The sequence below is a fragment of the Miniopterus natalensis genome, chromosome 5 (assembly GCF_054644295.1).
Source record: "Miniopterus natalensis isolate mMinNat1 chromosome 5, mMinNat1.hap1, whole genome shotgun sequence".
NCBI lineage: Eukaryota > Metazoa > Chordata > Mammalia > Chiroptera > Miniopteridae > Miniopterus > Miniopterus natalensis.
Window position 1 is genome coordinate 64995442 of NC_142085.1, and position 17841 is coordinate 65013282.

The 17841-nt window shown below is 39.2% G+C and overlaps 1 protein-coding gene across 2 annotated transcripts in view; it reads left to right on the top strand.

Moving 5' to 3' along the window:
- The first annotated feature begins 11486 nt into the window (after positions 1-11486).
- Positions 11487-17841, top strand: part of HSF2 (heat shock transcription factor 2) — a 30823-nt gene continuing 24468 nt past the window's right edge. The window contains exon 1 of one of the 2 annotated variants that reach the window (XM_016212660.2): positions 11487-11664. In XM_016212660.2, the coding sequence (XP_016068146.2) occupies positions 11572-11664 (93 nt within the window). In that variant the 5' untranslated portion in view covers positions 11487-11571. The remainder of the gene's footprint in view (positions 11665-17841) is intronic. The other variant, XM_016212667.2, reaches the window with a different exon arrangement.

Here is a 17841-nt window from a genome sequence, read left to right on the forward strand (position 1 = left end):
TATAATAAGAAATTAATCTGCCCAGAGCCTACTACTGTACAGTGGAGAGAAGTGAGGCATGGGCTAAAGACAGATGCACTGAAAGATTTCAGAGAAAACACGTTATTTCCCCCCCACACCCACCTCTCTCGCCCAGTATTTTTTTCAGTAGGTCCAACTGCCTAGCATTTACCCTCATCCCAACCTTAGGTGAAAGAAAGAAAGAAAAAGAAAAACAGAGAGAGCAGGTGGAGTGAGGGAAAGATGGTAGGAGAGATCGGCAGGAAGGGAGGAGAGGAGGGAGAAAAGAAGGGAGAGAGGGTGGGAGGGAGGCAGGGAAAAGCAGCCCTTCTTTTTGATAAAAACTGAACGCACTGCTTGGGAAGGAGCAGTGCAGCTTGTGTGGGAGCTGGAACTGTGGCATCTAGGAGTTGCAAATTATAATGTTCAGCGCCTCTCCCACACACCTCAAAAAAAAGCTTGCCAGGGCAGTAAACACCTTTGACAAAAACTCACTCAGCTTTTCTATTATCTCTTTCTTAACCTTAAATGGACAAGCAAGAGCCACCAAAACGCAGAGGGGGAGAAAGAACCTGAAATATGAATAATAAAGATCAAAATAAGCAAAAATAATTCCAGGGAAAGCAGAATCAATTCATCAACAAAGGGATTTTAAAAATACTTCTTATAGCATCCTCAGAAATACTCAAGAAGATACTATGTCTATTGCACAGATAAAACAAACAAAAAACAAGAACAGGCTGCTATTAAAATTTTAAAATCAGAAAACATTTGTGTTAAAGTGACAAATTAAAATATAAATAATAAAAATCTTCCAGAATAATAGAGCTAAATGACAAAAGATAACAAATATAAGGGAAAAGAAGACAGAGGATTACTCTAAAATGTCCAACATTAGAGAGAGAGAACAGAGCTAATAGAATGGAGGTGATAATAAAAAGAGGGGAAATCTCCTAGAGCTGATGTCCTTCGGGGAAAGTCTACAGAGTGAAATAGCCCGTGATGTGTCTAGCTTAATGAATAAAAGAAAGATGCACTAAGCCATATCATTGTAAAAACCTCAAAACAATAAATAAAGAGAATATATTTAAATTTTTCAGTGTAGAAATAGAACAAATTCCTTAAAGAGGAATAAATTACACACTCATCAGAATTATCAGCAGTACTAGATGCTAGAAAATAGTGAAAGACTTTTTCAAAATTCTGAGGGAAAATGATTTTCTACCTGGAAGTCTATATACAGCAAATCCATCCATCAAATGTAAAGGCATAAAATAAATGTTTTCAGGCATTTAAGAAATCAGAAAGTTTAGTGACGATGATGCTTTTGGTTGAAATTCCTTTAGAATATATTCCAACAAAAAGGACTACGCCAAGAAAGAAGAACATACCAGGAACCAGTGGGTTCTGCTCAGAAGAGCAGTGAAAGCGAGTGGCAGGGTGATAGTAGGGCACCCAGTCAGCCCTAATGGGTGGACCAGGAGGTCGGAGGGCCACAAGCAGGAGAACCTGGCAGGAAAAAAGGCCCACAGTACCACAGACCCATGACAGGAAGTTTGAACAAAATGTAAAAAAGGCAAATGATGCAAGGAAAAGGAAACCAATAAATATAATGTAACGTACTACTTGACCGCAGGGAATGATACTTACATGACCGTAATAACCATTAACAGTGTCTAACGAATTTCATATTTTAGAAACAACTTACAAAGTATGAAAGTATTGTGTAGAGTAGAATGTAAGTGGTGTGACCCTCGATAAAAGTAAAAATACAATGCCAACAGTTGAAAAGGAAAGTAAGGGAGAACTGAAGGGACATCAGGGCTCCTGTCCCTGTTTTACAGAGTGGAGTCAAAATTACTCTCTGTAGTTGCGGAAACAAATCAAGGTAGTAAAAAATGTATATCACCTAAACTAAAGCTATAGCATAGAAGATAAAATTTTTGATAAAAATATATTGGGAAGCAGGGGAAATATTGGAAAGCTTGGTAATGAGCTATCTATCATAGCAAGAAGTCAATACTGGAAAGAATAATTAAAAGTGATGAATCTAAAAACAGATATATAAGCACATTTTGAAGATATCTTAAGGATTTACTAACTGTATGACAGCTAAGCTAACTTAATCCCATTGTGCCTACTTCCTCATAATGAGAATAGTATAGTACAAACTTCATGGTGTTTATTGTGAAGATTAAACAAGTTAATATATGTAAATCTCTTATAATACTGCCTGGTACATTGCGTGACACATACAAATAAATATATATTTGATGCCTCTTGATGAGTAATGCTGGTGGAGATAGGGAAGGGGGCCATAGGGCTCTTAATTTTAATTATTTACCTTCACTATTTTATTTATTTTAACAAGAATAAGTACTGCTTTGATAACAAAACAAAAAAATAACTTTTAAAATCACCTTTTACCATTGAATAGTCAATTCCAAAACCTAAAGATGTCAAATTTAAAATTATAAGATGAATTTTTAAGCTCTGCTATAAAAGTTATCAAGTCTAATTGAATTAAAGAATTAATGTGAGTGCAACTAAGCCAAATTGTCATTCCTCATGATTTTCCAGGTAGAAATGTTTGGGCACCCTACTCCTCTTTGCTGTGTGCATGGATTCTTCCTTTCATTTTTCTCCTTCACTGTCATTCATTCTCCCCTTGCCTCTTTTTCTTTTTCATTGTTTGCTCTCCTTCTAAACTAGTTGCCCTGCCTAAGTTTTAGCATGTCCGTGGCCTGTCTTACACGGCTTGTTTATCCCTGTTGGGGTACTTAGTGGATGGGTAACCATGGAAATAGATATTTCAGTAATTAAAATGTATTGATTCCTATAACACATTCATTTCTGTGACTCATATAAATGCAATTTATTTAATATTATAAATATAATACTGAAATGATTTTCTAAGACCTCATAAATTACCACACTGTTTAAATCTAAAAAAATAACTTTTTAGAAAATTCAAATAACTATGAGCCGTGCTTTAATAGTATTCCAAAATTCTATTGACTTAATGAATCATTGAAATAACTCAGAGAAACAACGTGTCTCTAACATCATCTACGACACCTTTTCTAAAAAACCATACTTGCCAATAGAATCACTTACTGTGCACTCATGTCTTACTGTTAACCAAGGGGAGAAAATCTGATCCTAGGAAATACAACTCTGAAGTATATTCAGTAACATAGTTTTGCTAACAATGAGCAATTCTAGTGCTGGGAGAGTGGAACTTATGAAATTAATCATTAAATACCATTTGGGGGCCTCTTAAAATGAGATTCAGGTTTCTTTAATAGACTTTTTTTTATAGTAATTTTTTTCCGTTGTATTTTTTTTAACATAGCGGCCGAAATAATGCATTTACAGGTCGCAGCACTAGCGCAGCATGAACAGCAGAGGGAGCTAGAGGCGCAAGCCAGGCTGTGACTGCTAGTGCCGCGAGCCCCGCCAAACCAGGCCTGAATCTGTCCCGGGCCTGCATGTGCAAAACTCCGCACCGCCAGGGTGCAAAAAACACATTGATTAAAATAATTGGGAGATCTTTTTATTCTCAAAGGTAGTATAAAAATGTCAAACTATCCTTACTGGAGCCCATTCTTACCAAATATTAATTCTTGGGTAAATATAATTAGGAAAAGATCTTGTCGATTTATTTTTATAATATTTTAGAAACATCCTTTTCATATATTTAGCTGGTTCTATTCCTGGTCAGGGCACATATACAACCCCAGGTTGTGGGTTAGATCCCTGGTTGGAGAACTTATAGGAGGCAACCAATCTATGTTTCTCTCTCACATACATGTTTCTCTGTTTCTCTCTCTCTCCCCACCTTCCTGTCTCTCTAATTAAAGGTATCTCTTTTGATTTCTATCTGTCAAAATTCCCCTGAGCACCAAATATCAAATTCTTCTCTATCAAGCTTAAACATTTGCTTTTGCCATAGAAGCATGATGTTGACATTCCTGGTTGCTAGGAGCGTCACAATATTCGATACGTGTACAATAGCATTCTGTTGGCTCAAATGGAAAGTATCTATTTACCATGCAAATTATAATCTTAATTCACTAATCCAGAGAAATAAAAGCAACCATATTTAAGGACTTATGTTTAGGGATTCTTTTTGCAGCATCTTTCATAGTGAAAAAATAAATAAGCAAAAGCCTTGAAACAAAGCAGATGTCCACCAGTAGCAGAATGACTGAATATTTTGTGCTGCACAGACACCACAGAATACCAAGGAGTCATTGAAAGAAGTAAATTATAGCTATGCCAGTTGACTTGAAAGAATTTCCACCATGTGTTGTCAAATGAGGAAAGCAAAATGCATAAAATTATCTGTATACAGCAAATTCATAGCAGTATTATTCACAATAGCCAAAGGGTGGACACATTTAAATTCTGAAATGTATTAATTACACTTTATACTTAATTTTAAATTTTATTACATAATTATGAATAATTTATAACTTAAAAAACATATGCATATAACTTTACTCTTTCAAATTTTTACAATTATTTTAAATAGCATTGTATAAAATATATTCAATTTGGATTTTAAATACAATTATACTTTGAATACAATTACATTTTTAATACTTTGATTATTACCATCAATAGGACATAGATTATGTGAAAATCTTGATAAGTTAATAATTTTGCTGAAGTAAAGGCAAGAAAAAACAATTTTATAGAATAAGCATATTATTTATGAATTATATTGTGTCTTTATTTTATTAGCCATCTAAAACACCACTTCTCAATCAATAGGACACCAAACAATAATTAAATTTTATATTTTTGGATACTTTGCCAACTTAGTGTCTTATGAAAACTATAACTTTACATATATTTTTCAAATTTGTTATTATGAAAATATATTTGTCCAGGTAGGAAAATAGAATATATTTTATTTAACAGCTTGTTAACCTGATTTGTGGTCTTCAAATGTTCTAAAATACATATGTGGGCCTCCATTTTTACTTTCAACCCAGGCTACCCAGATCTTCTGGACTGGCCTGAAAAGTGCTTTGAATAAAGGACCTATGAGAATCTAAGTTTAGGGTACCTAAGAAAGGCAAAGGCTACTCGGCTCAAGGTATCTTGATGGCCAGGGTAGTGAAGAGCAGGAGCACCAATACACTGTTTCTAGTCAATACACGTTATCACGAACTTTGTTCATTTCACCAAAGAAATATCCTTTCTGTTTCTATTATCCTCATAACAAAATTTCCAAGAAAAGCCTTCCTAGAGTAGGCTTTTGATTAGTTTTTCAAATACTGACTAACCACTCCTGGAGAAAGCATTCCTAATTAGGACATTTCAAATGTTAACCGCCCCTAGGGTGTAAATTACAATGAACTGTCACACTACATACCACTGTTTAAATAGCTGTATTTAAAAGTAAATTATAGCAAATGTATCAATCACTATATATAAGGGCTGTATAAATAAAGACTTAGCAGTTCTTTCAGGTGTTCTTGCAGGTCCTTGATTCAAAGGATGCCAGACTTTCCTCTGAAAAGTGAGAAGTTATCAATTCTGTCCTAAGATGCTTCTATTTGATCTCTGCTGTACCGAACTGCACTTGGAGCTCACAGAGTAGAAAGGACATCTCCCTTTCCAGCTGCACATAATACTTGGCTAAAGTTTAAAGAATTGTTCCAGTCATTGTCAGCTCTCACCTCCCCGATCATGGCACACATCTGTGATAATGGCTACCTTCTCTATGAAGCCAATTTAATTTTTAATTTCTCCAGTTTAATTTTATATTTAAGGTATGGATAGACTTCTGTACTTAAACCATATGACCCAGTTCATTTAATCTTTGAGGGGCCTCCAATCTTCACCATTAAATTATTTGAATAAAATAATCATTTAATCCCATTCTATAGAAAGATGAAGTACAAACACCATCTATTTTGGCCACCACCTCCATTTGGAGCAAGACCAGTCCCAAGGGAATGGAAACTGGCATCCTAGCATGATGCTATTTTAGTGGAAATAACAGAAGGCTTATATATCACAGGCCATGTCGCTAATCGACATTTTTCTAATGCTTCCAGTCCTTTTAAGTTTTCTGGCCTTGAGTTTTCTTTCTTTCCAACATCTCTCTGCATGGGTCTGGGCCTCCACCAAGATCTTGATTAGTGGGGCACATCGATTCCTTCCATTTATCAGCTGGCTATTAGGATGCCTGTGAAAGGGTACCTCGACCTTTCTTCAGGAAGGGCTAAGAGGTGCATTGAAGTTTTAGATACCTCATGGGCACTAGCTGCCAGACAAGTTACCTGGCTTAATGAGTCCCTGCTTCCTGTTCAACATCCATAACTGGAAGAGACTAGAGTTTGGGTAATTAATCACCCTGGTTTGCTCTGACTGAGACAGTACCTGGGGCAGAGAACTTTCAGCACTAGAACAGAAATGTCCTGCTGAAACCTGGACTTCTTTGTCACCCTTAATGGTTGGATTCAAGCAAATTTGGCATACAAGGGAACTTTCATGTAAAGGGGTCCCAGGGCAAGTCTAGTGCAAGTGATACTAACACATTTCCTAACTTTAAAAGATCCTCCAGCCGGTGCCTTTTGCACCCAAGTTGTAGCCTTGGAAAAAAAGAAAGTACGTTGACCGTCTTTAAATTTTAAGAAATTAACTTTCACTGTCTTCTAGCTCTCTACTTATTCAAAAGCATACTATAGGGTGTTTTAGCTCTTTGCCACTCTGTCCAAAGAACTGCCTGTTTAAAAGACAAATGACCTCAAGCCTGGAACTCTATGACATTCCATTAATGTCTGGCATTAATGTCAAGATCCTCGTATTTGCTCCACTAATAGTCCCTCAATCATATGCCTCTTTGTTAAGCTATCCTTATGTTCTCCTTGTCTTCATTGTCCTCTCATGTTAACTAAAATGTTTATATGGACTGAGACTTATTGTAAGGAGTTTCCTTACTAAGTAGAGGACATTTTATCCAAAGGGCTTCAAAAACTAAAATTATTCATTCAACAAATACAGGGTGTCCCAAAAAAATGTTTACACACTTTCACAGCTGACAGCTCAATTTTGAAAATGAAATGTATTTTAGTAAACACTGCCTTTATAATTATTCAAAGTATATGTGTACATTTTTGGGGGAACCCCCTATATTTATCCAGCAGTTCCTATATTATTACCACTGTATTTACTGCTAAATATACAAGAGTGAATGGCGCAAGCTCAATCTGTCAGGCTAAAGAGGGGTTCTGAGAAGTGAACGAGCAATAGCAGTGTGGGGGACACCGTAAAGGTCAAGTTCCACATGCTATGGGACCATATGGGAGGACCAGCTAATCAAAGTTAAGTCCTGAAAGCTCAATGAATGGCTAGCACTCAGGTTAATGTATTCATTGATTAAGCCAACAAATATTTATTGAGAGTCTAATGTGTACCAAGCGCTGTGATAGCCATTATAGATGAGAATGAATGTAAATATGACATAGTCTTTATGCTGGATTGTCATAGTCTAATGTAAAAAATACATGCAAATGAATAATTACAATCTGATTTAATAAGGGCTGTAATAAAGGTCTTTAAGGAAGGTCTCACAAAAAAAGGTGACTTCTGTATGGAATTGTACCTGGCCTTGAAGGTTAAGGAGGAACTCACAGGAAAATGGAGAAGGGCTCTCCAGGCAGAGGCATCAGCTTGCAGAAGTAGGTCTGGGAGGGAAAGAACATGGCCAGTAGGTAAACACACGCAGTGGCGTGCAGCTAAGGGTAACGCGTTTGTGAGGCGCAGTAGACAATGGCTGCAATGGTAGGTGGCGTAAGATCACAGAAGGTCTTTTCTGCATCTACAGGAATTTAGATTTATTCTGAAAATTATGGGAAGCCACTGAATGGTTTTAAGTCAGGCAGTAACCTTTTCAGATTTATGTTTCAGAACGATATCTGTGAAGATCGTGAGGGTGGACTGGAAGAAGAAGCAATTTATCTGATCCTCAAAAACACTCTGTGAAGTTGAACATAGCAGGAATTTTCACTCGTATTTTATATAAAAAGATCTAGGTGTCAAGTGACTTGCTGAAAGTCCCACAGGTCATTCCAAATTTGAACAAAATCAACACTGTCCAGACAGGAATGTAGGTGGAAACTCTATGCCATTTACCTTTGGCTTCGGTCATGTTATACTTGAAAATACTCTTTAAAAGTTCTGTTTGCACTGCTGATTCCAACTATTTTTGCATAATTGATTAGACAGATTTGTACAATCTGAATCAGATGCTTTGAAGCATCAAAGTGCTCCACAGTGTTCATGCCTATTTCCTAGGCAAAGGACTGGGTCACTCATATTTTCTAATGTTCCAAATTTTCTAAATCATATTTTATATGATTTAGAATCAGGGAATTCACTTTAAGAAAGTGATATTTGTATCTTATAATATTGTAAACATTTCAAAATTGTTGACATTGGCTCAAATTTATTTCTTCTGACATTTGTGGGATAGCATGTGTGGCAAATAATTGTGACTTAAAAAGCTTGATTTCATTTTCCTTCTCAGTTTCATAAATAAGTGCAAATGAACCAATAATGATTTTTCTCTTCCATCCAAAAAATGTCTTTAGTCAATAAAGTTTTTGAAAAGTTTATTAATTCCAATCAATATTAAGGATCCAGTTCACAGAAAAAGAAAATACAGTAGTCTAAATTATTCCTGGAATGTCTGAATTTGTTGAGATGAAGGGTAACAACAAGTCTGTATATGCTTGAAAGGGAAGGTCAGATTAACTTTTTCTTTATAACGGTGGTTCTTAAAGTGTGGTCCCAGGGCTAGCAGCATCTGTGTCACCTAGGAACTTGTTAGAAATGTGAATTCTTAGCCCGAACCCCAGACCTGCCAAGTGGAGTAAGGGGAGAAACAGCAATTTGTTTTTACAGAAGCCCTTTGGTGTAAAGGAAAAAATCATACGCTTCAGACTTCAAAGAACATGGTTTCAGTTCTAACCCCAGCTGTGGAATTTTAGACACATCATATACTTCCTGGTGCCATCACTAGATTATCTGGTTAATAACTTAGCCCCTTAGCTGGCCTTATTAGTATTGTAGACACTACCTAAGTTATTCTTATTCACTTGTTACATTGGCAGGCTCCTCTTTCCAAGTGATGTAGATGCATACTTAATTTTGAGAACTACTGGTTTATAAGATGTAATACACTCAAACACAGCAGCTAAATAACCTGAGAGGCCCAGGGCAAAATGAAAATGCAGCCTCCCTTGCTCAAAAATTAAGAATTTCAAGATGGTGACAGCAGAGCATTAAACAAGGAAGAGGCCCTACTAAGCATAGGCCAATGTCTGTACAGGTTCAAGGCCCAAAGAGGAGTTTGCACTTGTATCTAACCACACCTTTTTTTTTCTTCAGATGGAAATGATACAATGCCATGAAAGGAGGTCCCATTTCCCCCTCAGAACCACCAATCCTAACTCCTGAGTTGCCTCTCTTCATGCCCATTAGCTCCTCATGCTCGCTCACTGTTGTCTGCCTTCCTTTCAGCTATGTGTGTATTTTGTACTTCAAGACCCAACTTAAAGCCCTCATCCTCCATGAAATCTTCCCTTACCACCTTAATTCACTTAACTCTTGTCTTTCTAGACTTTTAAAAAGTACTTGTTTTATACTGTAAGTTTAGCCGTTTTAAAATTTTATCTTTATTGTTGAAAGTATTACAGATGTCCCCTTTCTTTCCCCATTGATCTCCTCCACCCGCCTTCACCACATTGTCTTTGTCTATGGGCTATGCATATAAATTCTTAGGTTAATCTCTCCCTTCCAGCCTCTCCCACAGTGGCCTTCCCTCTGAGATTCATCAATCTGTTCCATGCTTCTATGTCTCTGGATCTATTTTGTTCATTTGTCTTTCTCTGACTGGCCTATTGCACTTAGCATAGTACTTTCCAGGTCCCTCCATGCTGTCACAAAGGGTAAGGGATCTTTCTTTTTTATAGCTCTTATTTTTTAAGTATTAATGATCGCTGATCATTGTGTTCATGTTGTTTCTTGAGTTAGAATATATGCATCTTAAGCATCAAGATGGTGCCATCATCATACAATAGAAAGAGCACAGATTTTGAGGCTTGGGTGTAAAATATCCTGTCTTATTTGCTAATTGTGATGAGATAAATTAATTCACATTGAGCCTCAGAATCTTCATTGGAAAAACTGGATAATAAGACTTACTTCATTGGGTGTTTATGAGTATTAAATGAGATAATGTATGTAAAGAGCTGGGTATATATAAGGGCTCATCAGATATTAGTTTCTTTATCAGATGTATCCTATCATACATCTGATTTGCTTCTGCAGGCAGACCAGTGCTGAACACAAAAGTCAGTATTCAATAAATATTTGCTCATTGGAAATCGAATGCATCTTTTTTTTTAAATGTACTATTTTACAGGTATCCAGGAAGTAAGCCAATCCTATTGTATTAAGTTTTGTATCAAGTGTTATTAGCTCTTTTTTTAAAAAGCATTTTCACACCTACTATGTTATTAATAATACTTTACATGGGTGAAAATAGAGATATTCTTATTCCCAATGAGGAAATTAGGAAGAATGGCACCAACAGATTAAGGGATTTCTCTAAATTACAAGGTACCAGTGCAATTTAATATGCACTGAAGTGTTCTTGAAGCTGAGTCTAAACTCAGATATGCTGACTCCTTGCCCACTATAACCAAACTATCTCCAGCAAATAAGAATATGCCTGTAAAGTACGTGGGGGGACATTTATTTTAGTAGATTAAAATAATGTAAGACTATATTATGTTGAGCATATAGTGGGCATTCAATGTTGAATTAAAAACAGCATGTGAGGTGCCTATTACAGATCCTGGTTCACAGTAGTATGCACATGGTTAGTGAGATATTTAAAATCCTCTTTTTGATAAACGTATTTTAAAGGGCCCATTTTCTCCTAATTAAAACTTAAGAGCAAGGTTTCTTATTTTTACGATAGTTTCAATTTAGGGCCTAACACCTGGTGCTCGAAAGCTGCTCCCCTCGCCCATCTGAACTACTGCGCTTTCCTGCTGACCGCGCAAAGCACTCACGCCTGCCAGCCGGCGCCCCAGGCCCAGAGGACTTTCCGCAGCGCTCGGCCGCAGCCGGGGACCCAGCGCCGTTCCCACGTGAAACAGCCAAACACTGCCCCTGAGCCAGAGGTCCGCTACAGCGAGGGCTCTCGCATAAAGGGCGAATGAGAAGGCAGCACCCCTTTCTGCTCCCGCCCACCCCATGCCGTCCTATCCAATCGCCTTTCTCTGTCTTGTGGCCGGCGCCCGGGATTGGCCGAGAACTAGACCAGCGCTGGCTCGGAGCGCACGGGCGGAGCGTGGAGGCTTGTCCGTCACGTTCCGCCCGGGGCCTCGGGGCCTCGTTGCGCGCCCGGCGAGGCGGGGGGGCGGGGCTGAGGAGCTGCTGCGCCTGCGTTGTGGGCGTTCTCCGCGAGCAGCTGCCGTCGCCGCCGACGCCACTGCTGCGTTCGGGTGTAGAACCTGGAATCCCTGCGCCTCGGTAACAATGAAGCAGAGTTCGAACGTGCCGGCTTTCCTCAGCAAGCTGTGGACGCTTGTGGAGGAGACCCACACCAACGAGTTCATCACCTGGAGCCAGGTGAGGGCCCGGTGCGGCGGCCGCCGAGCCCGCCTCACTAACCGCCTCCTCGCTCGCTGTCCGCGGGCTGTCCCTCGCGGCCTGTGGCTCGACGCCCCGTGTGAGGCCCGTGGGGTGGCGGGGCGGCGCGGGCCTCGGCGTTCGGCCTCGCGGGGGACCCCTCGCGTTATTGTTCGCGCGGGGGGTCGAGGGGAGCCGCGCGGGGTCCTGGTGGGCGCCGCTCGCCCAGGCCGCGGTGGGGGAGGGGCGGCCGCGCGGCGCCGCGGCCTGGGAGGCCTCGTAACGGTCCTGCGGGTCAGCGTTCGGAACCGGCCGCCGGAGCGGGGCGGCGAGGAGCCGGCGGCGAGGGAGCCGCCGTACTGCACACTCACCCGCGGTGCTCCCGCCGGGCTCGTGCGGTGCGAACCGGCCGCCGGGGGCGGGATCTCCGGCGCCGGGGTTTCCTGAGACATCGACCTCAGCGACCCGGTTCTCACTGGACACACCGCGCTTTACGGCTTCATGAGGGGCCCCAGGGAGGAGGCAGGTGTGCAAGGCAGGTGGCTGCTTATCGGGAGCGTTCGAAATACTTGGTAGGAAACAGCACATTATTATTTGGAGGTTCTGAGCCATTTGTGTGGACGGATTTTTATGATTATTTTAATAGAAGTGCTAATAGGTGTTGAGTAACTTAGTGAGGAGCGAAAATGAATCACTAAATTTTACCAACAGTCGCTCCAGAGTGATAGATGAAATGCCGTGATTATTGGTTGGATCCCAGTTCTGCCATTAAGCAGGGATGACCTTAGCCAAGCTCCTCGTCTTGTCTGGCCTGTGCTTCAACGTTGGTAAAATGAATGGGTGGCCTAGGTGATCTAAGACCCCTTCAGTTTCCAATTACTATGATTCTAAGTAGAGTGATTTTACACGAACTGTGTCTTTGGGTTAGAAGTCACTCTTAGGCAGTTGGAATGGTTTTGTGAAAGGGAGTGGATTTTCCTTTTTGTAGATGGTCATCTGTTTGGGTTATTTTCTTGGTTAGAGGTCTGGAGAAGCGAAAGCTACCTGCACAGTACCTAGCACCTGTTAAGCGACGAGTAAATGTTCTCTGTCCTCTTTCTTTCTTTTCTGTTCCTTTCCTATAATCCTCAGTTTTATTTACTTTTGTCTTAACAGGGAGCACTGTGTTGAGTACTTGACGTTTTTGACTACTATAACATCATATTCTGCCTTACTTTTTTATACCTTCCTTCTAGGACTTAATCTTCTTGAAGGTCGGTATCATGAACTGGATGGTATTAAGCATTTGATGAATGCTGTACACTTGTACAAAGAAAGGTGAAAATAGGGAAGCCAGCTGCCTGCATATACTTAAAAATAAACAGATGTCTCATGCTTTCATCAGTCAGAAGGATTAAAAGTTGACAAGGATGGATCAGCACAGACTGCTGTTACTCAGTCTTGTTTTCGTGTTGGAGATTGGACTGGGAGTCTTCCCCCCCACCCAAGCTGACTTTATCATACCTTTTTGACTTTCATGGGCCTTCTTGTTTTTATTGCCTACAAATGGTGCATAAGTATATTGGTAATTGGTTGAAATTAAGGGCATTATGTTGGTGGCAGGTCTAAAATTCTCGTTAGACGAAATATTTTAACATCCTTATTTTATGAGCAATATCAAATGTAGAGAGTTTCATACTAACCTATAAATGCATTATTTTATTAATCCTAAGCCAAATAAGCAACTTAAAGTCATTCTTATTTATCCCATTAGGACTAAACTTAAATACACATTTTCTAATACATAATGGGACAATTAAAATATAAACTCAGTGAGGGCAGGGATAGTATCTATGCCAGGGACAGGGTAGGTACTTTCAATAAATGTTTGATGAATCAATGAAATTCTTGAAATATATAATGAGAGTGATAAGTATGATAAAGATAGAATTATGCCTGAAAAGAATATTAGAAATCATCTAGTTTAGCCTTATCATTATGCAGATGAGGATTTGAGGCTTAGGTTAAATTAGTTGTTCATAATTACAAAGCTAGCCATTATTTGAGGTGGGAATCTAACAGATTCCTGACCTTCTACATCAGTGTTCCAGCAACATCACTACACTTAATACAGGGTGGCACAGTATTTAGTTACCAAAGTGTTACCCTTTCAAGACAGTGGACAGTTCTCGATTGATGTTGTCTAGGGCTAAAGCTTAGTGGCTTAGGGAAGCTGTCTCTCACTCTGCCACAGATTTTTCCAAAAGCAGTGACAATGAAAGATAAAACTTTAATTAAACAATAATGTTAGATGGAAAAACCAAAATAAGTTACTCTCATCTTTTAGAAGTTGCTATTTAAAAAAAAATTGTTTCTGATTTCCCTCAAACTTGTCTTGCTGAACTTTTGTTGAGGTAATTTAGCATTTATACTATTTCAGTGAAAATCATTGGGCAATTTTATGCAATTTTTTTTTTTTCGCTAGTAGAAAATAACTTACTCCTTTAGCTTGAGTGTAAGGGAAGGGGAGAAAACTCTTACCAACTATAGTTTGAAAAGCTTGGCTTAATATTCCTAAAGACTTATATAACTTTAGTTTTCTTTGAAACTTGTAATATGACAAAAATTAAAAATGAAATCATATCGCCATTCTCATTAATTATAGAAATATTCCAAACAATCAAAATTATACTAAGTGTGTTATTGATTCAAATAATAGAAATATCTTTAGATCCAGTGTCTTTAAGACATACTGTATGTGTTTTATTTTTCCCATATTCTCCCCATGGAAGTTTTTTGTTTTTGTTTTTAAATATATCTTTATTGATTTCAGAGGGAGGGAAGGAGAGGGAGAGAGAGAAAGAAACATCAATGATGAGAGAGTCGTCACTGATCAGCTGCTTCCTGCACACCCCGGACTGGGGATCGAGCCTGAAACCCGGGCATGTGCCCTGACTAGGAATGGAACCGTGATCTGGATCCTGATCTGGATCCTAAGTCCATGCTCAACCGCTGAGCCACACCTGGCCAGGCTGGAAGTTACTTTTTACTCTTTTTTTGTTCTTTCAGTTCCTGTAACTTCAAAATTTTATGGAGCTATTTTGGCTCTGGTAAGTAGTCTATTGCTGAGTCAAGGACAGATAGTAATATTAGACAACCTAAAGCTGTTTCTATTGTGAAGGGGTCCTAAACAGAGGATACAGGTTTAACTTGGAAGCAGCTGAGGAAACTTGATATACAGAGATGAGGTTGTGGAAGTTGAATGGAAGTTCTTGCCATTGATAGTGAGAAACAGCCTTCACTGCTATTGATATTTGATGCTTGTGTATGTTGAAGTGAAGCAGTTTAAAAAGGGGGAAAAACTGGAAAGTCATTGTTTTGCCAGTGTTACTACCTTTGTCTCTGTTCTTCAGATTGCTTTAGAAGACCATGAAGTGATTTCCACTGAAGGCCTTGTATCTACCGTTTTTGTGCCCTTTGGCATTCTGTACTTCCCTATCCCTCTCAAGTCGTCAGAGACGAATTTGGAAATAGGAAAAGAGTGCAAAAACAGAATTTTTTGTTGTTGTTGTTAATCCTCACCTGAGGATATTTTTTTCAGTTGTCAGAGTAGAAGGCCTGTAGGGAGCGGGGGAGAGAGAGAAACATCGACATGAGAAAGACACATTGACTGGTTGCCTCCTGCACGTACCCCGACTGTGGAGTGAACCCACAACTGAGGTAAGTGCCCTTGACTAGGAATCAAACTTGAGACCCTTCTGTGCACAGGCCAGTGCTCTTAACCACTGAGCCGCACCGACCAGGGCTGTAAACAGAATTTGTCCAGTGTTCTCTAGCTATCTTGGTTGAGTTTTTTCTGTAGGCCCTTAGACTTCCCAATGTTCTGTTATTGTTTGAACTTCTTAGCAACCATTGAGTTATTCCAGTATTCCCAACTGAAAACAAGAAAGGCCTCAAGTATGGCAGAAATCCATCTTAGATGGGCCTACAGAAAAGTTGAAAGATTCATTGAGAAGTGTTTTTAGTTTGTATACACAAGAGAGAATGAGCTCAAGACTCGGAAGGAATGGCTGTTGAACATTAAGAAGTTGTAGATTGCCTTGGTCAGTGTGGGTTCAGTGGTTAGAGCATCAGCCCTGGGACTGAAGGGTCATGGGTTTCATTCCCTGTCAAGGGCACGTATCTGGGTTGCAGGTTTTGGTCCCTGACCCCTTTCAGGATGCATGTAGGAGGCAACTAGTTGATGTGTCTCTCACATCGATGTTCCTCCCTCCCTCCCTCTCTAAAAATCAATGGAAAACATATCCTCAGGTGAGAGTTAACCAAAAAAAAAAAGGTTGTAGGCTGATGGTTTTTAAAAACCTTGCAAATTTCTATTCTGAAAAATGTTTTGAAGTAATGGGGCTGAGGTATTAGATTTTTAGTAAGAATTTTTAGATGTTTTTGACCAAGAGGGCCAATTTGAGCAGTAACAACTTTAATACTTTTCAGAAGCTTGTCAACATTTATGAGAGAGGCCTAAAGAGAAGCTACCCCTTTCTCCCACTGCACTCAGGAATGGCTTCTGCCCCGTGTAAAGTGTGTAGGGCGAGTCCTGGGTTGTATTGCTTGAGCCTCACAGGTCTGAACAGCAGCAAGGTGGAATGTTTGCACTCAGAGAGGTTATTTACTAATTTTAGAGTGGAGACTGCAGGAATACCATAAGTGGAATCAGAATGATATGAATGAATGAGGGATGTGTTTGAGAGAGAGAGCACGCAGAAATAACCAAGAGGCATTCATCTCTTCATTTGATATAATCCAAGACTTGAAATTCTAAAAATAAAGTTTGCTCTCCTGTGGCCATAAATTTATTTATTTCACTCACAAATATTTATTGTGAATCTGTTATGGCCAAACAGTGTGCTAGCACTAGGAATTCATTCAGTAGCGAACAAAGTGTCTGCCTTCATAGACCTTACATTCTAGTGAAGGATACTGATAATTAAAAAGTTAGCAAACACAAATAATGTAATATAGTTAGTGTAAGTGCCATAAAGGAAACAAAGCAGGTTAAAAAGAGAGAATATTGATTTACGGTCCAATTAGGAGACAGAAGTCACACAGTTTTTTGAACAAGAAAAGTTTAATAGAATTGCTAACTATATTAGGTGAATTAGAGTAAAGAAAACTCTAAAATATAGGAGTAGCAGTTATAAGAAGCAGCCATCACTGCTAGGGCTAACACAGACTACCAAAGTAAGAGTCCTCTTGCCTAGTCTAAGATCCTGGCCTTGTTGGAGAGAGTATGACCCTGTCTCACTGAATGGCAAAGAAGTTACTGGTGCCACACTGGTGGAACTTAATGGAAATTCATCCTTCAGAACTTGCCAGGAAATACAACCTCTAGGGTAGAGGTTGGCAAACTGTGGCCATGAGGCAGCCGTCTGTTTTGCAAATAAAGTTTAATTGGAACATAGCTATTCTTAGTTTATTACATATTGTCCATATAGTTGCTTTCTTGCTACAAGGGCAGACTTACGACCTTGTGAGCTACAAGCTTAAAATATAGGGTGTCCCAAAAAAATGTATATACACTTTGATTATAAAGTCAGTGTTTATTAACATATAGTTCATTTTCAAAATTTAATCTAGAATCATTTCATTTAGTATTTGTGTGCCCTCAATTTGTCAGCTGTTGCCAGTTTTGTACTGTAAACTTGATCTTTTATTTATCCCCATTAAAAAGTCTAGTGGATAAATTTGCTTTGTTTAAAGCTTAGTCTGGCTTCACCCATTTATTTCAGATCAGTTAAACCTGAAAAGGAGTGAAAATTAAATGAGTTATTAGCTGTTAAAGTCCCCCCAAAAATGTATACATACTTTGAATAATTATGGAGGCAGTGTTTGTACTGCAAGTGTGTTTCGAACTTCCAATAACATTTTAGGATGAATTTCCTTTGTTCAAAGCTTAGTCTGGCTGAAAAAGAAACATCAGTTGAGCTATCAACTGTTAAAGTGTGTATACATGTTTTTGGAACACCCTGTATTTACTATCCAGCCCTTTAAGAAAATGTTCATCAGCCCTTGGTCTAGAGTACCCTAGAAAGCTGTTCATGGGGAGATGTCTTATTAGAGATACTTGAATTTGGGGTCTTCCAGGGAAGAGGGAGTGTTGGGGGAAGCTGCTAGCCTTGTGGTGCTGCTGTCCATATACTG